The 23,848-nt window shown below is 45.8% G+C and overlaps 1 protein-coding gene across 1 annotated transcript; it reads right to left on the bottom strand.

Annotated features, from left to right (window-relative positions):
* Positions 1 to 2,657: 2,657 nt before the first annotated feature.
* LOC149320799 (uncharacterized) lies at positions 2,658 to 21,135 on the bottom strand. Its single transcript, XM_089506514.1, has 5 exons — positions 20,556 to 21,135; positions 19,965 to 20,049; positions 18,220 to 18,956; positions 16,007 to 16,133; positions 2,658 to 8,061 (listed from the first exon to the last, which is right to left on the bottom strand). Exons 2-5 carry the CDS (start codon positions 20,023 to 20,025, stop codon positions 7,145 to 7,147), a joined length of 1,842 nt encoding a protein of 613 aa, XP_089362640.1. The 5' UTR covers positions 20,026 to 20,049; positions 20,556 to 21,135; the 3' UTR covers positions 2,658 to 7,144.
* Between the last annotated feature and the right edge of the window lie 2,713 nt (positions 21,136 to 23,848).

Here is a 23,848-nt window from a genome sequence, read left to right as displayed (position 1 = left end):
ACGCTGCCCATAGAGCTCCGCTCAGCCACCTCCCTGGCCCAATTTAGACGGGATTTAAAGACCTTCCTGTTCAGGATTGCATTCCCAGATTAAAGTCTTTTAGGCCTCCTTCCTCCGCACTGGCAACGGGATTGGCTAACCCGGGGCTTTTTGTTTTTTTGTTTTTATGGAATTGCTGTATGGTTTTATTGTTTATTGTCTATTGTTTATTGTACTGTTTTAACCTGTTGTAAACCGCCCTGATCTGTTGGAAGGGCGGTATATAAATAAAATTTTTATTATTTATTTATTTATCTGTTTCCTAAGCGTGGTAACCTAAAACAGTGGTTCCCAACCTTTGGTCCTCCATTTGTTCTGGACTTCAGCTGCCAGAACCCCCAGCCAACATGGCCAACAGTCAAGAATTATGGGAGCTGAAGTCCAAATCCTCTGGAGGACCAAAAATTGGGAACAATTGACCTACATGATAGTTAAAAGTGTGGGAGTACTGGCCCTAGAAGGAAGTGTGAAAAAGGAATGGCATCAACAAGCTTGCCAGGCTTCCACAAGCAGGGGTTTGCCTTTAACCATGCTTTCATGGGATAATAGGAGTTGCAATCTAACACATTTGAGAAGGATTGGTAATATATATGGATATTTATTTAAAATATTATATAGGGTGTAGCCATAGGTCCATGGCAGAACATCTACTTCTCCTGCCGAAGGTCCCAGGTTGAATCCTCGATTTTTAAGGTAGGGAAAGACTGACATCAAAGACTCTGAGAGCTTGGCATAGACCAAACTGAGCTGGGTTAATCAGTGGTTTGACTTTATATAAGGCAGTATCCTATGTACATGATACCATTTTTTCCTTCTATACAACCAACAGTTTTGATTTCAAGAACTCTCCTAACCAGCCAATGACCATTTTTCCCCCAAGGCTCAGTGAGTGCTGTTGCTCACAGTACAGCACATTCAGTTTTGGAATGCCTTTGTCTCCTTTATAAATGCTTTAAATAAATAAAGCAAGCAAGTTGAAAATGGAAGAGGACAACATTTGGGAGTTCCATAGCAGTGGTCTCCAAATTTTACTCATCACAGGTTTGTTTGTTTTTTTTAAAAAAAAACCTCTTTTGCAGAGGTCCATCTAAGGCAGGGGCAAGAATCATATAGCCCTCCAGATGCTGAACCCAGAAATCCTACTAACATTAGTTAATGGATCTTAATAAAAATCATATTTCAAAAACAACATTATTTAATGGTGCAGATTGCTGGGAGTTGCAGTTGAACAATGTCAGGTGGGTGTTGTAATTTACCATCAAGTCATCTTCAGATTCAGCTCTACAAAGGAGAGACCTTCATGTGTCCTGGTCACCAGTAGGCCCACTCAGGTCTTGCAAACTCAGGAGGACCATGTATGCCCCTCCCATAATCTTGGGGACAGCCTATTTTATATTTTTAACATCTGAATCTATTACTTGTAGTCTCCTAGATCAGTGATTCTTAATCTGTGGTCTGTGGACCCCAAGGGGGCTATGATGATCACATAGGGAGTCTACAAAGGTTTGAAGGCTGCCGAGTCCTACTCCTCCCCACAGCAGAGTGGCCACGACAGGAGCCAAGGAAATGGCTGGCTGGCTCTGCGCATTATTGTTCAATCCGCTCCAGCTGCAAACTAGTGGAAAGAAGTGGAAGAAAAATCCTCTCTCCTCCTCCAGCATCTCTGTTTAATGGACGGTGTAATTGTTAGTGGTTCAGTGGACAGGTATTATTGTTGTTGTTATTTGGTTTTTAAATCTCGAGTTAAATCTTGGGGAACCGCAGCAACTAAAGTTATTTAAAGGGGGGGGGGGGGGTCCCTGTTAAAGAAAGGGTTAAGAACCACTGTCCTAGATTTTTTTTTCCTGTTCTGATTTTTGTAAGGAGTGTGTGTGCTGTTGGCACAGTATAGAATTGGGAACATATTCAGAAATTGTTACAGCATGGAAAAGTTCAGTGGGAACTCAAAAATGGTATCGTGTACAGACACACCTCCGTTAATAAAGGCACTGGTGCCAAAGCTTCTTTTTACAAGGTTTTTTTAATGCCCGCCCAGACTCCTTTTCCTCCTTGTCCTCTGTCTAAGTGGACTTTTTAAAGCATCATCCGCACTGGATGGTGGTGAAGGAGCTCTGAAGAAATACAGACTTTCCCTTTGAGGTTGCAATAGCAATTATTAAATACAGTTTGAGCTGTGAGAAAATGGGATTCTACTGTAGCTGATCCGACTAGTTTTGTGTGCCTGCTGCAGTGGGCAAGTTAAAAACCAGCTGCCTCCAGAATCCCTTATTGCGCATACATGGACAGCAAAATCAGAGAGAAGAGGGGAAAGCTACATCCAACATGTTTTTTTAAAAAAACATACAGTAGCTCTATAGGTTTGGTCACTAAAATGGAAATCCAAAGAAAAGTTGTGGGTGGTGGTGGAGCAAATTCATTTCCAAATGCATTCTGTAAGAAGCCTTCAAGTGGTCTCTAGAAGGCTCTAAAATGTTTTTGCTTACTTACGGAAGACTTACCTGACTTGGTGGTTTCATTTAACACGTGGATATTTGCTGTTAAAGAAGTAATGTCCATGAACACATTTATATTATTTGCAGTTTACCTATCTGGAAAAAATATACCGTAGTCTGAAATTGTGCCATTTATTTTGCCATCTCTTGCAATACTATGTAGATCCAATTCCTTTGACACTACTGCATGTTTCCCCAGCTATGAGTCCCATTGATTTACCCCAATGTTTCTGCAGATGCTGTACAAAGGATTAACTCCTGTATACTTCTTGCAAATAAAGGTTAGAACTTCTTATGGTGACATGCTACTTTTTACTTGCAAGGTTTTTGACAGAAGCAAAGCCAGCAATGGAATTCAATTCATTTAAAAATATTAACATGAAAAAGGTCGAACACAAATTATGTTATCACGATCTCGAAATGTAAAGTGAATCCATCTGCAATTGTTTGTTCTATTGGATTAATTCTTCCCAAATGTAACCATAGGTCGATGGAATATTATTTCTTTCCTCATTAATTTGATTCACATAAGAAATAAATGGGAACCATGTTACCTCAAAGGTATTACTGTCGTCCTGTTCTTTTGCTCGTCTAATTTGCCAGATTTGCTTTCCTTTCTCTTATTAGTAGCCTGATAGGTTATTGCCAGCAACTGGAAGAACCCTAATGCAGCCGTTTGTTTGCACTGCTGGCTTTCTACTTGCAGGGGGTACATACACAAACATTTCACGGAAATGCATAAAAGGATTTTGCCTTTCTATTACCTGATAATTGATTTCAAAATTCAATCAGTACTCTCTCACCACCATCTATGTGCCCATTATTTGGAGCCTTCTCTCTCAGAGAGCTTTGGTGCCAAAACAAACTACAAATCCCAGGATTCCATGGGATGGAGCCAGGACTGTTAAAGCAGTGTCCAACTGCATTAATTCATCAGTGCAGATGCAGCGTAGGTCATTTATAAAGATGCTGGACAACTAGACATTTCTGTCCAGGCTAAGAAGAATCATTGGTGACCGCTCTTGGATTTGGTCAGTCAGCTAGCTACAACTCTATTTAATAGTAGCCCACCCCTCCTTTCACCAACTTATTTGCAAGAAAAACCAACTTTATTGGTTTTGATTTATATTTATCAAAATCCTGGGCGGGATGAATGCTTCACACCTTTGAAACAGGCTTTAAAACTGGCATCAATAGCTTTTCTACATACTCAGCGCTTCCTTGCGGATGTACACACTCGCTGAAAAAAAAAAACTCCGCTACATTACATAAGGATTTATGGCTGTCTCATCAATATTTGTGCTCAGACGTGATTACGGAAATCTCCGGAACCCAGGTCCCTCTTGGGCTAATTATCATCTAGGGCTTGTACTCCAGGAGAAAATAGATTCCTGGAAAGTCCAAATGTGTGTGTGTGTTTCTGATAATAAGAACCTTATCTAATTCAGCATACTTGCTCACATGGTGGCCCAACAATTGTCTTATGGGGAGTCCAGTGTGATGTAGTGGTTTGAATGTTGGGCTAGGACACTGGGAGATCAGGGCGCAAATCCCTGCTCAGCCATGGAAACTCACTGGGTGACCTTGGATAAGTCACACTCTCTCAGCCTCGGAGGAAGACAAGGGCAAATCCCTTGAGCCTAAGGAATTGTCAGTTTTTTAAAAAAATGTTGGATACATTGTAGAGAAACTGGGAACCACATGTGAACCCAAACCAGTTTTTGGAGCCTGGTTCTCTATATGGGGTTGCCAGGTGAAATAAGACACAAGGTTCCTGTTCCTTTAATCGTTGTATAGAAGAGAGAATTTCAGGAGGCAGCTTTGCCAGGTTTTCGTAACAGCATTTAAGGGACAGTTGAAATTCATGGCATGCATGGTTGATGGTCAGAAAGTAGATAAAAATTTGGTGTTCTGTCTGAAAAACGAAAGAAGGTATTGATTTCTGTGCATTTGTCTGTAAAATTAACATACTGTCCACATTCATAAATCACCATATATGTTTGTGCATATATCGTTTTCCTTTGCTTCATCCTTTACATCCTTGGTTTCATGCCCCTGAGCTTTATGCTCGACTTATCTACAGGTTATATCAAAATGCATAATTTTGACATGAAAATTGCCGTCAACTTATACATGAAGTCAACTTTTTGTTGTTTTTCCTGTTGTGTGGCTTCAAGTCATTCCCAGCTTACGGCGATTCTAAGGCGAACCTATCGTGGGGTTTTCTGAGCAAGTTTCTTCAGAGTATGTTTGCCATCACCGTCCTCTGAGGCTGAGAGAGTGTGACTTGCCCAAGGTCACCCAGTGGGTTTACAAAGCCAAGCTGGGATTTGAGCTCTGGTCTCTGGAGTCATGGTCCAACACTCAAACCACTCTATCACACTGGCTCTCTTTCCAAGAATAATAGCTATAAAAATATTTGCAGCTAATCTTTTGGATCAGTTTTCAGTAAAAAACTGTGTTCCCCAAGGGGTGATTTTCAGGAAATTTTAAGAAGCGTTCCGGAAAATCACCCCATCTGGGACGCATTCAGAACGTGATGGGAATGATTGGTGGCGACAGCATTCTCGCTGTGTGCTAAACGGCGTCCTTTGCCGCCTCCCTTCCCCATAACGTTCCCTTTTAGAACACTACAGGCCTGTTCCAGGGCCTGTGTGATATACAAAATAGAATTGTCAAAGCAAAACCAGGACATTTTTGGATTTAGAACACCAATTTCCTATAAAGACAACATATTTTTTTTAAAAATTACGCCCTTCAATTTTGTGGATTTCTGTTATAATACAAAACAAGTCTATATTCCTATACCTTTCATAAACCTTTATTATGTCCCACACAATTGTCTTTTTTGCAAATAAAATCCAAAAAGTCCCCAAAGCTTGTTAGGGAAGGTATAACAAGCATCCTCTTATAATATTAGATTCAGTGTTAAATTTAAGATGTTAAAAGAAGAGCTTTGGCATACCTTAAAGACTAATGGCCGCAATCCTGTATCCAACAGGTAGCCACAATGTCATAGCTACTCTTTAATTCCCCATCTGACCCTTGAAACTCATCTTAAGTTCCAGGTCTTCTTTACTTTGGCCAAAAGGCCCATTCCCTAGTCCCCTTGTGGCATCGTCCTCTTCAGATGACGCATGGCTGAAACCCTGATTCTGGTACAAGCAGCCCAGATGACCCCCAGCATGCCCCACACCAGAACCAGAGCAAAACAAAATTAAAATGCATTTAAAAAACTTAACTGTTGCTCTTTTGGAAAGAGCCAGAGCTCTCTGTTTCTGCAGAGTGGCAGCTGTCAGCATGGGTGTCCTGCTGAGCTGCCCAGCACATCTGCTACCATGGCAGGTCACGCATTCTGAGTTCAGAAGAGGTCCCCTGTATGTAACCATCACTGTGTTCCTTGCTCTGACCACAGAAGTGAGTGACATGTGGCAGCGGTGGTGGCAGAAGGCACGAAGGGTGGCCCAGTGGAATGCCTGTGCAGACAGCTGCTGTGCCACAGAAGTGGAGGCCATGGTACTGGGTGGGAAGAGAATGGGGCAACTGTGAGGCTAGAATACTCTGGACAGCCCCTGGAGTGTTCTAGCCAGTGCAGACAAGGTCCCGGTTAGCTGTCCAGAGTAACACAGGAGTGTTCTGCTGGAAAACAAGATGATGCAGGATGACATGACCAGTCCCCTCCCATGAATGAGCTAGGCTGCAGTGAAGAGTTTTGATAGATCCCCACAAAGATTCCGGCTTTTGTTCCTTGCAGCTTTGCTTGCTGGCAATCTCTAAGTGGTTTACAGTCTGTAAGCCAATTGCCTTCAATAAGATGGGTATTCATTTTACCATCTTATGAAAGGATGGAAGTCTGAGTAAACCTTGGAGCCCTGGGATCGAACTCACAACCTTGTGGCTACAGCATCAGCATTTAACCACTGCGCCACCAGGGCTCCCTGGTCATGTCATGTTGCAGGACTCCACTCACCAGTAGAATGGACTGCTGTAGCTCTGGAGAGTGGATTGGTTTTTAAGGTCGGCTTCAGGGTCATTTTTGGTCATGGCAATAGTTTCACGATTGCAAATGAGAATACAAAGCAGATGCAATGTGCTAAGTATAACTTACAATATTGTAACTGACTAAAGGATGCCAGCCTAACATCTTTTATTGGCACATGTTCCATGGACTGCAGCCCCTGTCATCTGATGCAGATGTTAAAATGATCCCATTTTTGTGGTTTGCCACTTGCTGCTTCCTTTTATGTTGTTTTTCTCTGACTTTTTTTTTAAAAAAGGTGATATAGTCAGCCCTCCATATCCACGGATTCTTTATCCACAGATTCAACTATCACGGTTGGAAAATAATCCAAAAGTATATAAATTGCAAAAAGCAAGCCTTGGTTTTTCTATTTTTTACAACGGATACCATTTTAAAGTGTCATTGTATTTAATGGGACTTGAGCATCCATGGATTTTGGTATTCATGGGCCTCTTGGAACCAAACCCCAGCACATACCAAGGGCCCACTGTAATTTCAAATGGGTAACTTATGCATTATTGTTTTCAGAAACTAATTGCCTCTGGGCACGTAAAGAGTAATTGGCACTGATGCCACTACATTGGTTCTGACACTAGCAGCCTGTAGGATTTGTTCCTACATGTATTTTCTCGTGTCTACGCAAATCACTCCGATTAAGAAATCTTTGTTCACACGATGAACATTTGTATGGTCTCTCTCCTGTGTGTATTCTCCTGTGTATAAGAAGGTATCCTTTCTGAATGAAACTTTTCCCACAATCAGCACATGTGTTTGGCTTCTCTCCTGTGTGGATTCTCTCATGTGTCAAGAGGGAAGAGCGCCGAGTAAAGCATTTCCCACACTGGGCGCATCTATATGGTGTCTCTCCTGTATGAGTTCTCCTATGTATGACCAGCTGCAGCCTCCGACTGAAGCTCTGTCCACAGTCAGAGCAACTGTACGGCTTTTCGCCCGTGTGGATTCTCTCATGATTGATAAGGTTGCATCGGATGCTGAAACGCCTCCCGCATTCAGCACACTCATATGGCTTTTCCCCTGTGTGCATCCTTTTGTGCCTCACAAGTGTCGACTTCCGGTTGAAACTTTTGCCACAGTCCAAGCACGTGTATGGCTTCTCTCCGGTGTGGGTTCTCTCATGGACAACAAGGTTGGCCTTGCAATTGGAGGTCTTCCCACAGTACAAACACTTGTATGGCTTCTCGGCCACTTGTACAACCTGGCTGTTCAGCACTTTGAAGCTCCTGTCACCACACTGTTCCTTCTTTATTTTAAAGCGGAGTGTTTCTTCTGAAAAGTCATTTTCATGTAAGTCAGTGTCTTCTCCCTCATAAGATAAAGCCTGCTTGTTCACCTTGGCTGGATGGGTTTCCCAGTGATCTCCTGGCACTGGAGGACTTCCAGGCATCAGCTCTGTCTCAAGGCCCTCCAATGATATTCCACAGATACCCACTTGGTCAAGTTTCTCTGGTTGAAAAGTCTCCTCTTCACTCTCCTCTATTTGCCCATTGTCTATAAAATAAAAATGAGTATCATAATACTAGAAACACAGGTGTGCAAGACCAGTTTCACTGCTAAAAGAACATTCCAGTATTCTGCATTGGTTACTAGCTATGAATACAAAACTAAGGTCCTTATCACACCACACTGTTATGCTGGGTTATACCATATGAAAACCACTTCAACTGTATTCACAACAATAGCTGGTGGCAGATGCGTTGTATTACGTTCTGGACACATTTGTGCTGTAATAGCATGATTTCCACAATATTTTCATTTGCATCAATGGGGTTATCACCACCCCATTTACTTCATTGGCAGTGATGCCCCTACATTTCCTCCATCTGCTGCTTCAATATATTTAATATATATTCAACATATTCAATATATTCAATATATATGTAGCTGTAATAATGCTATTATAGTACAGGGTCATTATGGTACACCCACAGCACTGAAATCTGTGAGAGATGACACAGGAAGAGAAACAGACCACACCGTCCTCCAGCATTTTTTTATATCTTTCTCCTGTGAAAAACAGTGCTTATTATCATGGTTGTCAGTTGTTTCAGGTTGTACTGTTCAAAAACAACTTAATTTGTACTCATTAAGCCATAATAACACTATTGTGGCATGATATCAGAGTATTATTACCTTATTAATTTTTAAAAAGTAACACTGTGGTGGCAACACTGTGGTGTGCAGTATTGCAGGAAAGCAGTGGAGAAATCTTTGGAAAACATCCCCATGCAGTAAAGGCATCTCAATAGTAACTTTAAATGGTTAAGAGATCAGGATTGCAGCATTATTGGACTATAAAAGCAAACTATTTGTATAAAAAATCTGAAAAGGGTTGCAAGAGTGTAGACCACAGAAACTATTCTCTTTAGAGGCTTTGTCTTTCCTCCTCAAGCACTAGAAGTACTCTGAGGTTTCCCTGCTGAATATTTTTTTGAGAATCCACTAATCTATAATCCTCGCAATGAAGTGGAATGAGACATCAGTACTCAAGATGGTTACTGCATCATAGGAAGAAAGGAAGTTCTTAACAGATTTTAGTTTTTTTGTGGGTTTTTCGGGCTATGTGGCCATGTTCTAGAAAAGTTTGTTCCTGACGTTACGTCTCTTGTACACCATGGCCACATAGCCCAAAAAACCCACAAAAAACTATGGATGCCAGCCATGAAAGCCTTCAACTTCACACCTTAACAGATTATTTTCAGCATGAAAAAACTCACATTCCTAACTACTATACAGCACAACAGCATGGAACCACAACATTGCACAACAAGGCTGAGACAAACTCTGGATCAAACCACTGCTATGAATAACAATGTGATGTGATAAGGACCTAAGTCATGTCTCCTGACCCAACTCCCCCAACCTACCTTAACATTCAGCAGCTGCATCAAACAATGGAGCTCTGCTCAGTTGGTGAATGGGCCACAGGAGGATATGATTTATTATTATTATTATTATTATTATTATTATTATTATTATTATATCCTGCTTTTCTCCCACTATTACAACTACTAACAATAATAATGACAATTATTAAGGAAGGTTTGGAGGGGGCATTTACAATCTTGGCAATTCATAATTGTCAATATGTAGTGTTATGGATCTGTAACTCTGGGTTATGAATTGTAACAGCAATACAGGATGCCAGCCCACATTAGTTTCACACAGTACTTCAGGAAAACTCAGTTGGGAGAAAACAGATGGGCAAATGTTGCTGCAGATTCCAATATCTGTAGGTTTTGGGGTTTTTAAAAAAAATTCCAAATGATATATTTGTTATCCTGGACTATTTGCTAGCAACTACTGAAAACAGTAGATCTTTTGATTCCCACCTTCCAGCTTTTAAATGAGAATAGGCTGGCCCAGCGTCATCAGGGCTAGCCTGAAGATAGAGTGCCCTCCCACCATAACTGTCATCTTTCAGCCGGTGAGGGAGAGAATAGGCAGGCCCAGCTCCATCAGGGCTAGCCTGAAGAAGAAGAGCCCTCCCTCCGGTCCATCTGCCTTGGTCCAGGCCTCCGAGGGACAGAAGAACTGCTGGACCTGATCCCCTCCCCCCCTCACCATTCCCTTTTCCTTTTGTGTCGTGTCTTTTAGATCATAAGCCTGAGGGCAGGGAACCATCTATTATCATCTCTGTTGTAAACTGCTCGGATTCCCAGTGATTGGGCGGCATATAAATAAATCCTATTATTATTATTATTATTATTATTAAAAATTTTGGAGACATATTGGGTCCAAAAAGTACTTAAGGGGCATATGAACATCTATTGTTGTGGCTCACGCTGAATTTTTGGCTACGATTATGTTATGGGATGGTAGGCTGCAGGGTTTGCATGCTGGATAGTTTCAAGATGGATGGTGGAGAAGGTAAAGATAAAAACAACTTTTTATCTGTCTCTCCCTGCCTTTTCTCCTTTTTAATGTCCCCCCCCCCCCCCCCCCTAGAATTACAGCATCATAATTCATCGGTGAAACGGAGGATTACCACTTTTGCAATGAAATGCTATTTCAGTAATTTGAGTTTCCCTTATCCTAAATGCTTTGGACCAATTTTTTTGGGATCTTGGAATACCTGTATTTTCATATACATACATAATGAGATATCTTGGAGAAAGGATTGAAATCTAAACATTCATTTAACTTTCATATATACACTTTATACACATAGCCTGAAGGTAATTTTATACACAATATTTTAAAATCATTTTGTGCATAAAACAAAGTTTGTGTAGACTAAACACAAAGCAATGGTGTCACTGCCCCAGCCACCCATAAAAAAAGTTTAGGGTTTTTTGTGGGTTTTTTTTTAATATATATATATTTTGGATTTAGGACCTTCGGATAAGGGAGACTCAATCTGTATTTACTGATGCACTATAACACTAAGGCGTTTATCAGATGGGGTCTCTGCCGCGTGGAACTGGGGCTTTTGCGTACTGGGCGATTCGAATTCGCGTGATAACGTGAATGAACTTTCATACCTGGGTTCGAATCGCCCAATCCGCACTCGCGCGAAGTGCGCCCCTTCTGCGGGGCTTCCGAACTGAGTGCGTACTGGCTCCTCTTTTTGGCGCGTGTTGGCGAGTGCACTTAATAAGTGCATTGGCGATATCCAGATTGGAGCTCTTTTCAATCTCAGTGCGAATGGGTCTCGTGTGAATTCCCAGTCCTGAACTCCATCACAAGACCCCCAGATTCCAACTGTCCCATGATGCCCTGTTGCAATTTGCCCCACTTTTCCTTCCGGTGGGTCTTTCCTCTTGCCGGTTCCAGGGAAGCCGGGGGAGGAGCGCTCTTGGCACAGAGGAAAGGTAAGCTTGCAGTCCTTCCAGGGGTTTGTCTGCAAAGTGGGGTTTAAATTTACCCGCTTGTGACGGGGGGGGGTGTTCTTCCAATGTTCTTTCTGCTCCTCTCCTTCAGTGTGCAACCCATCCCATCATCCCCTGCCTCCTCCGTGGGACTCATCTGAACCTCTCCGTCTACCTGCCACCGATCCCATCATCCACTGCCTTCTTCCAAGGTGTCCATTTGCACCTCTCCTTCTGCCTGCCACCGATCCCATCATCCACTGACTCCCCCAGGGGCCCATCTGAACCTCTCCTTCTGCCTGCCACCAGTCCCATCATCCACTGACTCCCCCAGGGGCCCATCTGAACCTCTCCTTCTACCTGCCACCCCATCATCCACTGCCTTCTTCCAAGGTGTCCATCTGAACCTCTCCTTCTACCTGCCACCGCTCCCATCATCCACTGCCTTCTCCCAGGGGGGCCCATCTGCATCTCTCCTTCTGCCTGCCACCGATCCCATCATCCACTGCCTTCTCCCAAGGTGTCCGTTTGCACCTCTCCTTCTGCCTGCCACCAGTCCCATCATCCACTGACTCCCCCAGGGGCCCATCTGAACCTCTCCTTATACCTGCCACCGATCCCATCATCCACTGCCTTCTCCCAAGGTGTCCATCTGAACCTCTCCTTCTGCCTGCCACCAGTCCCATCATCCTCTGTCTTCTCCCTGGGGCCCTTCTGCACCTCTCCTTCTGCCTGCCACCGATCCCATCATCCACTGCCTTCTTCCAAGGTGTCCATCTGAACCTCTCGTTCTACCTGCCACCGCTCCCATCATCCACTGCCTTCTCCCAGGGGGACCCATCTGCATCTCTCCTTCTGCCTGCCACCGATCCCATCATCCACTGCCTTCTTCCAAGGTGTCCATCTGAACCTCTCCTTCTACCCGCCACCGCTCCCATCATCCAGTGCCTTCTCCCAAGGTGTCCATTTGCACCTCTCCTTCTGCCTGCCACCAGTCCCATCATGCACTGACTCCCCCAGGGGCCCATCTGAACTTCTCCTTCTGCCTGCCACCCCATCATCCACTGCCTTCTTCCAAGGTGTCCATTTGCCCCTCTCCTTCTGCCTGCCACCAATCCCATCATCCACTGCCTTCTTCCAAGGTGTCCATCTGAACCTCTCCTTCTGCCTGCCACCAGTCCCATCATCCACTGCCTTCTCCCAGGGGGGCCCATCTGCACCTCTCCTTCTGCCTGCCACCGATCCCATCATCCACTGCCTTCTTCCAAGGTGTCCATCTGAACCTCTCCTTCTACCTGCCACCGCTCCCATCATCCACTGCCTTCTCCCAAGGTGTCCATTTGCACCTCTCCTTCTGCCTGCCACCAGTCCCATCATCCACTGACTTCCCCAGGAGCCCATCTGAACCTCTCCTTATACCTGCCACCGATCCCATCATCCACTGCCTTCTCCCAGGGGGGCCCATCTGCACCTCTCCTTCTGCCTGCCACCGATCCCATCATCCACTGCCTTCTTCCAAGGTGTCCATCTGCACCTCTCCTTCTGCCTGCCACCGATCCCATCATCCACTGCCTTCTTCCAAGGTGTCCATCTGAACCTCTCCTTCTACCTGCCACCGCTCCCATCATCCACTGACTCCCCCAGGGGCCCATCTGAACCTCACTTTATACCTGCCACCGATCCCATCATCCACTGCCTTCTCCCAGGGTGTCCATCTGCACCTCTCCTTCTGTCAGCCACCGATCCCATCATCCACTGCCTTCTTCCAAGGTGTCCATCTGAACCTCTCCTTCTACCTGCCACCGCTCCCATCATCCACTGCCTTCTCCCAAGGTGTCCATTTGCACCTCTCCTTCTGCCTGCCACCAGTCCCATCATCCACTGACTCCCCCCAGGGGCCCATCTGAACCTCTCCTTCTACCTGCCACCCCATCATCCACTGCCTTCTTCCAAGGTGTCCATCTGAACCTCTCCTTCTGCCTGCCACCAGTCCCATCATCCACTGACTCCCCCAGGGGCCCATCTGAACCTCTCCTTCTACCTGCCACCCCATCATCCACTGCCTTCTTCCAAGGTGTCCATCTGAACCTCTCCTTCTACCTGCCACCGCTCCCATCATCCACTGCCTTTTCCCAGGGGGGCCCATCTGCACCTCTCCTTCTGCCTGCCACCGATCCCATCATCCACTGCCTTCTTCCAAGGTGTCCATCTGAACCTGTCCTTCTGCCTGCCACCAGTCCCATCATCCACTGACTCCCCCAGGGGCCCATCTGAACCTCTCCTTCTACCTGCCACCGATCCCATCATCCACTGCCTTCTCCCAAGGTGTCCATTTGCACCTCTCCTTCTGCCTGCCACCGATCCCATCATCCACTGACTCCCCCAGGGGCCCATCTGAACCTCTCCATCTGCCTGCCACCAGTCCCATCATCCACTGATTCCCCCAGGGGCCCATCTGAACCTCTCCTTCTACCTGCCACGCCATCATCCACTGCCTTCTTCCAAGGTGTCCATCTGAACCTCTCCTTCTACCTGCCACCGCTCCCATCATCCACTGCCTTCTCCCAGGGGGGCCCATCTGCATCTCTCCTTCTGCCTGCCACCGATCCCATCATCCACTGCCTTCTTCCAAGGTGTCCATCTGAACCTCTCCTTCTACCCGCCACCGCTCCCATCATCCACTGCCTTCTCCCAAGGTGTCCATCTGAACCTCTCCTTCTACCTGCCACCGATCCCATCATCCACTGCCTTCTCCCAAGGTGTCCGTTTGCACCTCTCCTTCTGCCTGCCACCAGTCCCATCATCCACTGACTCCCCCAGGGGCCCATCTGAACCTCTCCTTATACCTGCCAGCGATCCCATCATCCTCTGTCTTCTCCCTGGGGCCCTTCTGCACCTCTCCTTCTGCCTGCCACCGATCCCATCATCCACTGCCTTCTTCCAAGGTGTCCATCTGAACCTCTCCTTCTACCTGCCACCGCTCCCATCATCCACTGCCTTCTCCCAGGGGGACCCATCTGCATCTCTCCTTCTGCCTGCCACCGATCCCATCATCCACTGCCTTCTTCCAAGGTGTCCATCTGAACCTCTCCTTCTACCCGCCACCGCTCCCATCATCCAGTGCCTTCTCCCAAGGTGTCCATTTGCACCTCTCCTTCTGCCTGCCACCAGTCCCATCATGCACTGACTCCCCCAGGGGCCCATCTGAACTTCTCCTTCTGCCTGCCACCCCATCATCCACTGCCTTCTTCCAAGGTGTCCATTTGCCCCTCTCCTTCTGCCTGCCACCAATCCCATCATCCACTGCCTTCTTCCAAGGTGTCCATCTGAACCTCTCCTTCTGCCTGCCACCAGTCCCATCATCCACTGCCTTCTCCCAGGGGGGCCCATCTGCACCTCTCCTTCTGCCTGCCACCGATCCCATCATCCACTGCCTTCTTCCAAGGTGTCCATCTGAACCTCTCCTTCTACCTGCCACCACTCCCATCATCCACTGCCTTCTCCCAAGGTGTCCATTTGCACCTCTCCTTCTGCCTGCCACCAGTCCCATCATCCACTGACTTCCCCAGGAGCCCATCTGAACCTCTCCTTATACCTGCCACCGATCCCATCATCCACTGCCTTCTCCCAGGGGGGCCCATCTGCACCTCTCCTTCTGCCTGCCACCGATCCCATCATCCACTGCCTTCTTCCAAGGTGTCCATCTGAACCTCTCCTTCTGCCTGCCACCAGTCCCATCATCCACTGACTCCCCCAGGGGCCCATCTGAACCTCTCCTTCTACCTGCCACCCCATCATCCACTGCCTTCTTCCAAGGTGTCCATCTGAACCTCTTCTTCTACCTGCCACCGCTCCCATCATCCACTGCCTTTTCCCAGGGGGGCCCATCTGCACCTCTCCTTCTGCCTGCCACCGATCCCATCATCCACTGCCTTCTTCCAAGGTGTCCATCTGCACCTCTCCTTCTGCCTGCCACCAGTCCCATCATCCACTATCTATCTATCTATCTATCTATCTATCTATCTATAGACGCACACACAGAGAACATGTAGTAACAAAATTAGACATACATATGCATACAGATATATATATATGCAAACCCACAGAGCACATGAAACCATTATTATTTTCCCCGAAAGCATAGGAAAACAGCCTCATCTCAGCAAACCATACCCCTGCTTTAAAAAAAACACCTTCTAGTGAGGATCCAAGAAATCGTTTTGCCCAAAAACAAACAGTCTCCAAAAAGAAAGAGAAAAGAGCCTCCTGGCAAGGAATGACTGGATGTGGATGCAACACCTGGCAATACTCAGCCAAAAGAAAGGAGCTGTACTGTGAGAGCTCACACTTCTCCGAACCAGTTTGGAAGACTCTGAACATTACAGTTTCATTATTACATTTGTGTTCATTGTTTATATTGGAAGAGATTGTTTTCCCTTGTCCCTGAAATTTTAGGAGTCTGTTTTTATCTTTCCTGAAACTGTGGGCCACCAGAGTGGTAGATATTTCCTTCCCACATATCTCAGAGATGAAAATGTATATGCGGCCCTCAAAGTAGCTGAGAGAAGAGACACTCTGCTGGAGCCCTCCTTATAAGTTTTAAAACAACTTGTGTGAATATTTACCAAAGAAACTGGACTCTTCATCAGTCTCTTGCTTGGTTTCCTCAGAGAGCTGTGTCTTCATGGGATCAGGCAGATCCTGCTCTGAATTCATGGTGCCATCAACTGACCCTGCCACCAACTCTGGCTCCTATTTAAAAAATAAAATAAAGGAGTAGTGCATTATATAACAAAGTTATCAGAGCTTGGCATCTGAGTGAAAGCATGAAACACTGGGTAGGCAATGTGGCTTCCTGCAGATGTTTGGTACAGAAATCTGTTTGTGGCTTACACAGGCTTCTATCATGGTTTGATTCTGACAGTTGGCCAGCATTCCTGGGCATAGCTCTGCTCCTCCAGCCACGTCTATGGACTTTATCGAGGACATTGGGGATTTCAAAAGGCATTTTCCTGGGACATTTGTACAATCGCAGCACTTACACACACATTCAAGCAAATATGGAAAAGATGTTCCGGCTTCACTAACGGTATACTCACCAAGATGTAGACTTCCTCCGGGAAATGAAATGGGATGCGGGGTTTGTGAGACAAATCTGCTCCGCAACCGGGGTTGAGCAGAGATGCCGGCTAACCAAGTTGAAAGGTCTGACTAACATGGAGTAAGTAGATCAGTAAAATGGGGGCACTGAGGAGTGAAAACTGGGACCTTTTAAGGGCGAAATCTCGCCTGAGGGCAAAGAGTTTTGGTGATTGGGACAAAGGTGTCTGATGGCTGTCTTTCAGCTGGAAGTTCCCTTGATTGTCTTAAGCCTTTTGGACAATAGGCTTTTTGGGGAGGGGGAAGCTGCTCCTTGGAGAGCAGACATCTCATTCTCTTCTGAGATCTGATAGTCTTTTGGCGACTCCCCAAACAATGCAGATGTTCATGACCTCATAGCATGCCATCCGGCTCTGTGGTCAGGCTCTGGTCAGGTTTTCCCCTCGTGTCTAGGGGCCATGCAAGGCTATCTTTAATATCAAAATGTATATAGAGCACTATGGGTAACATCCTCTCTAAGTGCCATGTGTGGAAAATTTTTTGCCAGGATCCCATAAATGTAGGGAAATGCCTTTTTAAACACCTGATTTTCCCCCATGTGACAAAGTCCTATGAGAGTATGCTTGGGTGCCATCTCACTGCTCTTCCACATCCATGAAAGAAGCAGCAGCAGCAGGCTGTTGATTCTTCTTCAAATGCCATTCATACCTTGTTTATATTGTTACACATATTTCTTGTGAGCCAGCATGGTATAGTGGTTTGACTACAACTCTGGAGATCATACGTCAGAGTGGATTTGAAGGCACACAAAAACAACAAGAAGAATGACAATGTAACAGCTGCTGCCTGGAATAGCACTGGCTGTCAAGATATACCCACAAGCGCACTCTCTCAAACTTGCAAAAATGACCAGAAATCAGCAGAAAATTGACTGATCAACCTGAAAGTGTGAATTAGACGGTGGGTTTTCAATGGCTTCCAGGCAAACTTTCTCTGAAGAAATCTTGCCAAGAAAATCCCATAGGTATGTTTGTTTGTTTGTTTTTATCTCATTTTTGCACTGCCTTTCCCCCCAAAAAAGGATAAGATAAAAACACCTTTAAAACAATTTATTTTTTTAAAAGAAGCAATTAAAATAATCCAGTTAAAACAGTATTTTAAAAGGTTCACATTGTTGTTTGCTGTTGTGTGCCTTCAGGGCATTTCCAACTTATGGTGACCCTAAGGTGAACCTATCATAGGTTTTACTTAGCAAGATTCCTCAGAGGGGGGTTGCCATTACCATCCTCTGAGGCTGAGAGATTGTGATTTGCCCAGGGTCACCCACTACTTTACATGGCTGAGCCAGGATTTGAACTTTTGTCTCCAGAATGATAGTCCAATGCTCAAACCACTACAACAACTACCTAGAATCACATCCCCATTTTTTCCCCCAGACATCCAGGCCTCCTGGTGATGTGTATGCTCTGGGTGGTTGCAGTAGGACCTGATCTCTCAGTTCTTCCCTTTACTTATATTTGCATGGTTTGGGGACAAACGCTGCATTGAAAAATGAAAATTTGTGAGCAAAGGCTTGGAGTGGGGAATGGTGAAGGGTTTCAGAGGCCTCAAAAGTGTGCTCCAAGAGCCACATGCCTCCCGTGGGCTGCACTTTGCCCACCCCTGCTGTATACCGAGAGAAACAAGGTACACCGCTTTCTCTGGTCCCTTGCACGCCTGCCATGTTGTGACCACTCACCTCTTTCGCCCACCTCTCGGGCTCCTGCAGCCTCTGGAGGAAGTCCTCAGCCAGGACCACTGCCTGGATGCAGGTCTCAGGGCCTTGCTCAGTGACCCAGCCTTGCATTTCCCAAGGTAGGATGCTCAGGAACTGCTCCAGGATCAAGACCTCCAGGATCTGGTCCTTGGAGTGTATCGCGGGCTTCAGCCACTGGTGGCAAAGTTTCCAGAGCTGCTTGCACACATCCCGAGGTCCTTCGGCTACCGTGTAGGCGAAGTGCCGGAAGCGTTGGCGTCGAATTTCCGAGCTGATGGTGTCCTCGCTCAGGAGCTCCTCCACTTTTATAGAAGAATCCAGACCTCCTCCATTGGGTTGGCGTGCTTCCTGGAGGGAATCGTCAGATGCCCACGAGGATGGTTCAGTTGCCCACTCTCCTCTAGGCCACTGGCTGGCACCAGCTCTTTCCTTGAGGGAGACCTGGAATTCCTTCATATTCTCTTTAGACATGGCTTCAGGAAATTTGGACAGCCTCTCTACTAACTGAGGAGACTCCATGGTCTTCAGGAACTCCTGCCATTGGGTTTCCCATGGCTGCTCTTCTGGCTCCTTCTTGATCTGTGGCGGGTCTTCTCCACTCAGAAGCTCTTTAATGGGCCCGACGTGGACAATATCAGCATCTCTTTCTCCATTACTGAATGTTCCCCAAGATTCAGTTACAATTGGATCTAACTCCTCCATTTTTGTTTGTGCCTGGCCTGAAACAGAAAAAAAAAGTTTCCTTGAGAGCAGTACAGATGAATGCAAATGTTAAAATGATCCCATCTTTGTGGTTTGCTACTTGCTGCTTCTTTTTATGTTGTTTTTCTATGACTTGTTTGTTTGTTTGTTTTACAGTTGATACAGTCTACTACTTTCTCTACTCCTTCAGACCAAATGCATCTCAGGAAGTAGACTTAAATTCATGCTGCCAACTTTTCTCTTTCAGTGAGTCTCAAAGATGCTACAAGATATCTCTACATACAGATATACAATGAATGAAATGGCAGTACATGTGAAAGGGATCTAGGCTTCTTAGTGGACCACAGGCTGAATATGAGCCAGCAATGTGATGCAGCACCTATGAAAGCCAGTGTAATTATAGGCTGCATCAATAGGAGTATAATGTCCAGACTGAGGGAAGTAACAGTCTACTCTATTCTGCTTTGGTCAGCCCCCACCTGGAATACTGTGTCCAGTTCTGGGCACCACAAGCCAAGGATGTGGACAAGCTGAAACATGTGAAACATGTGAACAGGATTGCACATTCTATATCAGAAAATTGCTATAAAGACTTATGAAAATGGCAGGTGTCCGGCCTCTTGTTACAAGAGAGATTCCCCCTTTATTCACACATAGAAAGTAAAACTATTTCTAGGTAGTGGAAGAAGGTTTCTTCTAAGTGGTGTTCCCTTCAAAACCAAGATGGGCTGCGTTTACACTACAGAATTAATGCAGTTTGACACCTCTTTAAGTGGTTTAGCTCCATCCTATGGAATCCTGGGATCTGTCATTTTGCGAGATGCTCCAGTCTTCTCTATCAGAGAGCTCTGGTGCCATGACAAACTACAAATCTCATGATTCTGTATGATTGTGCCATGGCAGTCAGAGAGGTGTCAAACTGCATTAACTCTGCAGTGTAGATGCAGCCGCAAAAGCCTTTTCCTGGGATTTTAAATAGACAAATGCGTTGTGCCTTGCCTCCAGCCATCCTTTTTCAACCTTACCTTTCTTCTTTGAATATTTTAGGCGACTGGCCTTAAAGTCCTTCTCAGCCTGTGTAGGCATACTGAGAGCTTCACAGTTTCATTCCTGGAAGGCAGAAATAAAAGCAACATCAAATAGTTCCAGAGGGAAAAACGCATAAGAGTGTCCTGAAAATTGTTTTGACAAGTTGCAGGAAAATTGATGATGATGATGATGATGATGATGATGATGATAATGATATAGTATTGTATATAGTACTATACAATATTATAAAATATTATTATTTATTTATTTCCCACCTCTCCTCAAGGCTGGAGATGGGGTACAACATGTTAAAATACATAACACAATTAGAAATGAAAACACATAAAACCAACCATTAAAATACAATACTACAAAATCATTAAAACACACTAATATAATACATTCTTTAAAATATCCCAATTAAAAAGGCATAATTTGAAATTGGCTGGGTAGGCTTGCCAGAAGAGATGTATCTTTAATGTTGTTTTAAATGCATATGTTTTTCAAGTTATTTTGAATGCATACATTATAAAGGCATAATGTTGTTTTAAATGCATAAATAAGTATCATATGACTAAAGTGCTCACTTGTATAATGTAACTTTATCTTCCAGAATCCCCCAGCCAGGATTTCTAGAGGTGTATCTACACTGTAGAAATAATGCAGCTTGACACCACTTTATGAGCTGTATCTCCATCCAATGGAATCCTGAGATTTGTAGTTTTACAAGGTCTTTATCCTTCTTTACAAGAAGCTGTAATATAAGCTTTCATAACATATGTAGGCCAAGTCTACGAAAGCTTATGCTCCAACCTTTTTTGCACATGGATTGATCCTGCATTGATGCCTTTCCAGAAACACCAAGAACAGAAACATCTTCAAAATATAGGCCCGTGATTAGAAAAAAAGCATGGTAGAATGTTATTTGACATGTTATTGGCGATGGGGTGGGGACTGCACCTCCTGCACCTCCTTACTGATGTGGCTACTATATTGTACTCTACGATACCCCCTCTCCCCTACTACAGCCCTCCAGCAGGAGATGCTTTTTGGCCACTGCCTTTGGGCCTTTTGTTTAATTGTGTTCTTCTATGGCAAATCTTCTTCTCCGCATGCTGCTGCTGCTGGTGCTTGTAACTCACCGTCTCCTTGCAGCTTCTGCAATGGAACGGCTAATGCTTTGCTCCAATGCACAGAGAGGGAAGAAGGAAGGTGGCCTCCCATGAAATCACTGATGTGCAGGCCTCTCTGGCTGCCACGGCTCTATGCACTTAACCCTTTCAGGGAACTGTCTATTATCCCTTCTGTTGTAAGCCTCCCGGATTCCCAGTGAATGGGCGGGATATAAATAAATCCTATTATTACTATTATTATTATTATTATTATCAAACAGCTTCATACCAAACTAGCAGTGTCTAAGCGGTTTACAACTGTAAGCTAATTGCCCCCAACAATCTGGGTACTCATTTTAGCGAACTTGGAAGGATGCAAGCCTGAGTCAAGCTTGAGCCCTTTTGCTGGTCTTGAACTCACAACCATTATGGTTTTGAGTGAGTGGCTGTAGTACAGGCATTTAATTACTGCGTCACCAGGGCTCCTTTTAGGAGCCCTTTTAGGGAAGCTAAAATAAACATTCTGTCAAATATTTTCAACTGAACTGTTGTGTTTCCATCTTCCTCCTCTCTCAACTTTCTTTGGAAAAATAGTGAAATAAATATTTATTTTTACCTGAACTATTCAGTAGCTAGATTAGGCCTCTCTGTATATATAGATTAAAGCCATTAGTAAACTTTTGTTTGAGGTAAAAGCTACTTGTTTTGCTTTTGGAGTCAGTCCCAGTTCTTAGGAAAGCATAGGACTTTATTGTATGGGGGGAAAATGGGGGGAAATCGGGAGGCTTAAAAGGCATTTTCCCATGACATTTGGGCAATCGCGGGAAGGATTTTCCTACACATAGCGATTAAAGAGGACTTATTCCAGGAAGAACCAGGAATGCTCCAGCAACAAATCTTTCAAGGATTTCCCCATGAATGATTTGTTGCTGGAGCATTCCTGGTTCTTCCTGGGATAAGTGCTCTCTAATCACAATGTTGTGAGAAAATATTTCCTGCGATTGCACAAATGCCCTGGGGAAATGCCTTTTTAAACCCATGATTTCCATTGTGTGATAGTCTCTAGTTAGACAAAGGAACTTCCTGACAGTAAGGGCTGTTTGACAGTGGAACACACTCCTTCCTTGGACTGTAGTGGAGTCCTTCCACCTGGGCAGCGGCTTGGAGGACTTCTTCCTGCCGCCGGAGCGGCGTTTTTCCCAGGGGCGGGGCCGGTGAGAGCGGCCCCATAAAGCCGGCTCCCGGCCTCCCCAGAGAGGTCGCTGCCGCTTGCCCTCCTTCCACCTGGGCAGCGGCTTGGAGGACTTCTTCCTGCCGCCGGAGCGGCGTTTTTCCCAGGGGAGGGGCTGGTGAGAGCGGCCCCATAAAGAGCGGCCCCGGTCTCCCCTGAAGAAGACGCCGCCCACCCTTTTCCATCCGGGCAGCGGCGTAGAGGACTCTGCCCATACCCCTATACCACCAGGGAGATGTGCCAAGGATAGTTGCCTGGTGCCGCTGTTGTTGGGGATTTTTAGGAGGGAGGGTATTAGAAGGGGGGTAGCTAATATTGTTAGGGGATTGTAGGACATGGTCTGTAAGTGGCTTGGTGAGGGAGAGGGAGGTGCAGCTGTGTCAAGAGGAGCTCCCATTGGAGTAGTGTGGGGCAAGGGGAGATATAGCGGTAGGAGTGTGGAATTGTATCGTAAGGGAAGGCGGGATCGATGTGTAATATCTTTTCCACCTTCCATCCACTCTCCTAACCAAAGAGGTCTGAGGGTCAGTCCAACTGTACCACAAACCCTGTCTCTGCTCCTGTGCAATGCCAGGTCGGTTAAGAACAAGTCCCACATAATACATGACCTTGTGGAGGACAAGAACTGCGACCTGGCTTGCATTACTGAGACCTGGCTTGGGCCTGAGAGCGAAGCGGTGTGGGCACAGGCCCTCCCTGCCGGGTACTCAGTGAAGGACCAGATCAGGGTGAGTGGGCGGGGGGGGGGGGGAGTTGCCTTGATCTATAAGAACACTCTTTCCTTAACCAGGAACCATGTCCGCCAGACCGACTATATCGAGTGTATATACTTGACCCTAAAGGCCAGGGACAGTATAGGGATTCTGTTGGTCTACAGGCCACCCCGTGCGCTAACAGACTCCCTAGCCGAGCTGACACAGCTGGTCTCGGAGCTGGTGCTGGAGTCCCCCAGGCTTCTTGTCCTCAACATCCCCTTCGAGGCCAGTCAGGTTCCAACTGGTGCGGCTCAGGAGTTCATGGCTACCATGACTGCCATGGGCCTGTCCCAATTGGTCATTGGGCCTACGCATTTTGCTGGTAATACACTCGATGTTGTCTTCTGTACGGACATGGAGTCTCCGTGGGCAGAGGTAACCAATATCGCTGCCCTGTCATGGACGGATCATTTCCTGGTTGAGGCTAGTATCAAGGCTACTGTCCAGATCCCCCCCGGGGGTGGCGGACCTATTAGGATGGTCCACCCTCGAAGGCTGATGGAACCCGAAAGGTTCCAGGAAGCCCTAGAGGGCTATTTGGTTGGAACTGATGGCAATTCTGTTGATGCCCTGACCAGGGCTATACACAGCATCGCTCCCAAGTGTCCTTTCCGGCCTGCTTCCAATAAAAAGCCCTGGTACACGGAAGATCTCAGGGCAAGGAAGCGGGCTGCGCAACGACTAGAGCGCAAATGGCGGAGACATCGGGACTTAGCCGACAAGACACTCCTAGAGTCTCATTTGAAGGCCTACGGAGTGGCAATAGGTGCAGCTAAGAACTC

Source organism: Sceloporus occidentalis, unplaced genomic scaffold (genome assembly GCF_023333645.1).
Source record: "Sceloporus occidentalis isolate IW3139 unplaced genomic scaffold, rSceOcc1.0.p SCAF_1, whole genome shotgun sequence".
NCBI classification, from domain to species: Eukaryota; Metazoa; Chordata; class Lepidosauria; order Squamata; family Phrynosomatidae; genus Sceloporus; species Sceloporus occidentalis.
The sequence above is the reverse complement of the archived record's forward strand: the minus strand, read 5'-3'. Positions and strand labels throughout refer to the sequence as shown.

Coding starts and splice junctions, on each gene's coding strand:
- LOC149320799 (XM_089506514.1), bottom strand. CDS start 20,025: ATGCCTACACAGGCTGAGAAGGACTTTAAGGCCAGTCGCCTAAAATAT. Junction 16,134..18,219: donor CCGAGAGGTGGGCGAAAGAG/GTGAGTGGTCAC, acceptor TTTTTTAAATAG/GAGCCAGAGTTGGTGGCAGG. Junction 8,062..16,006: donor TGAAGAGTCCAGTTTCTTTG/GTAAATATTCAC, acceptor TTTATTTTATAG/ACAATGGGCAAATAGAGGAG.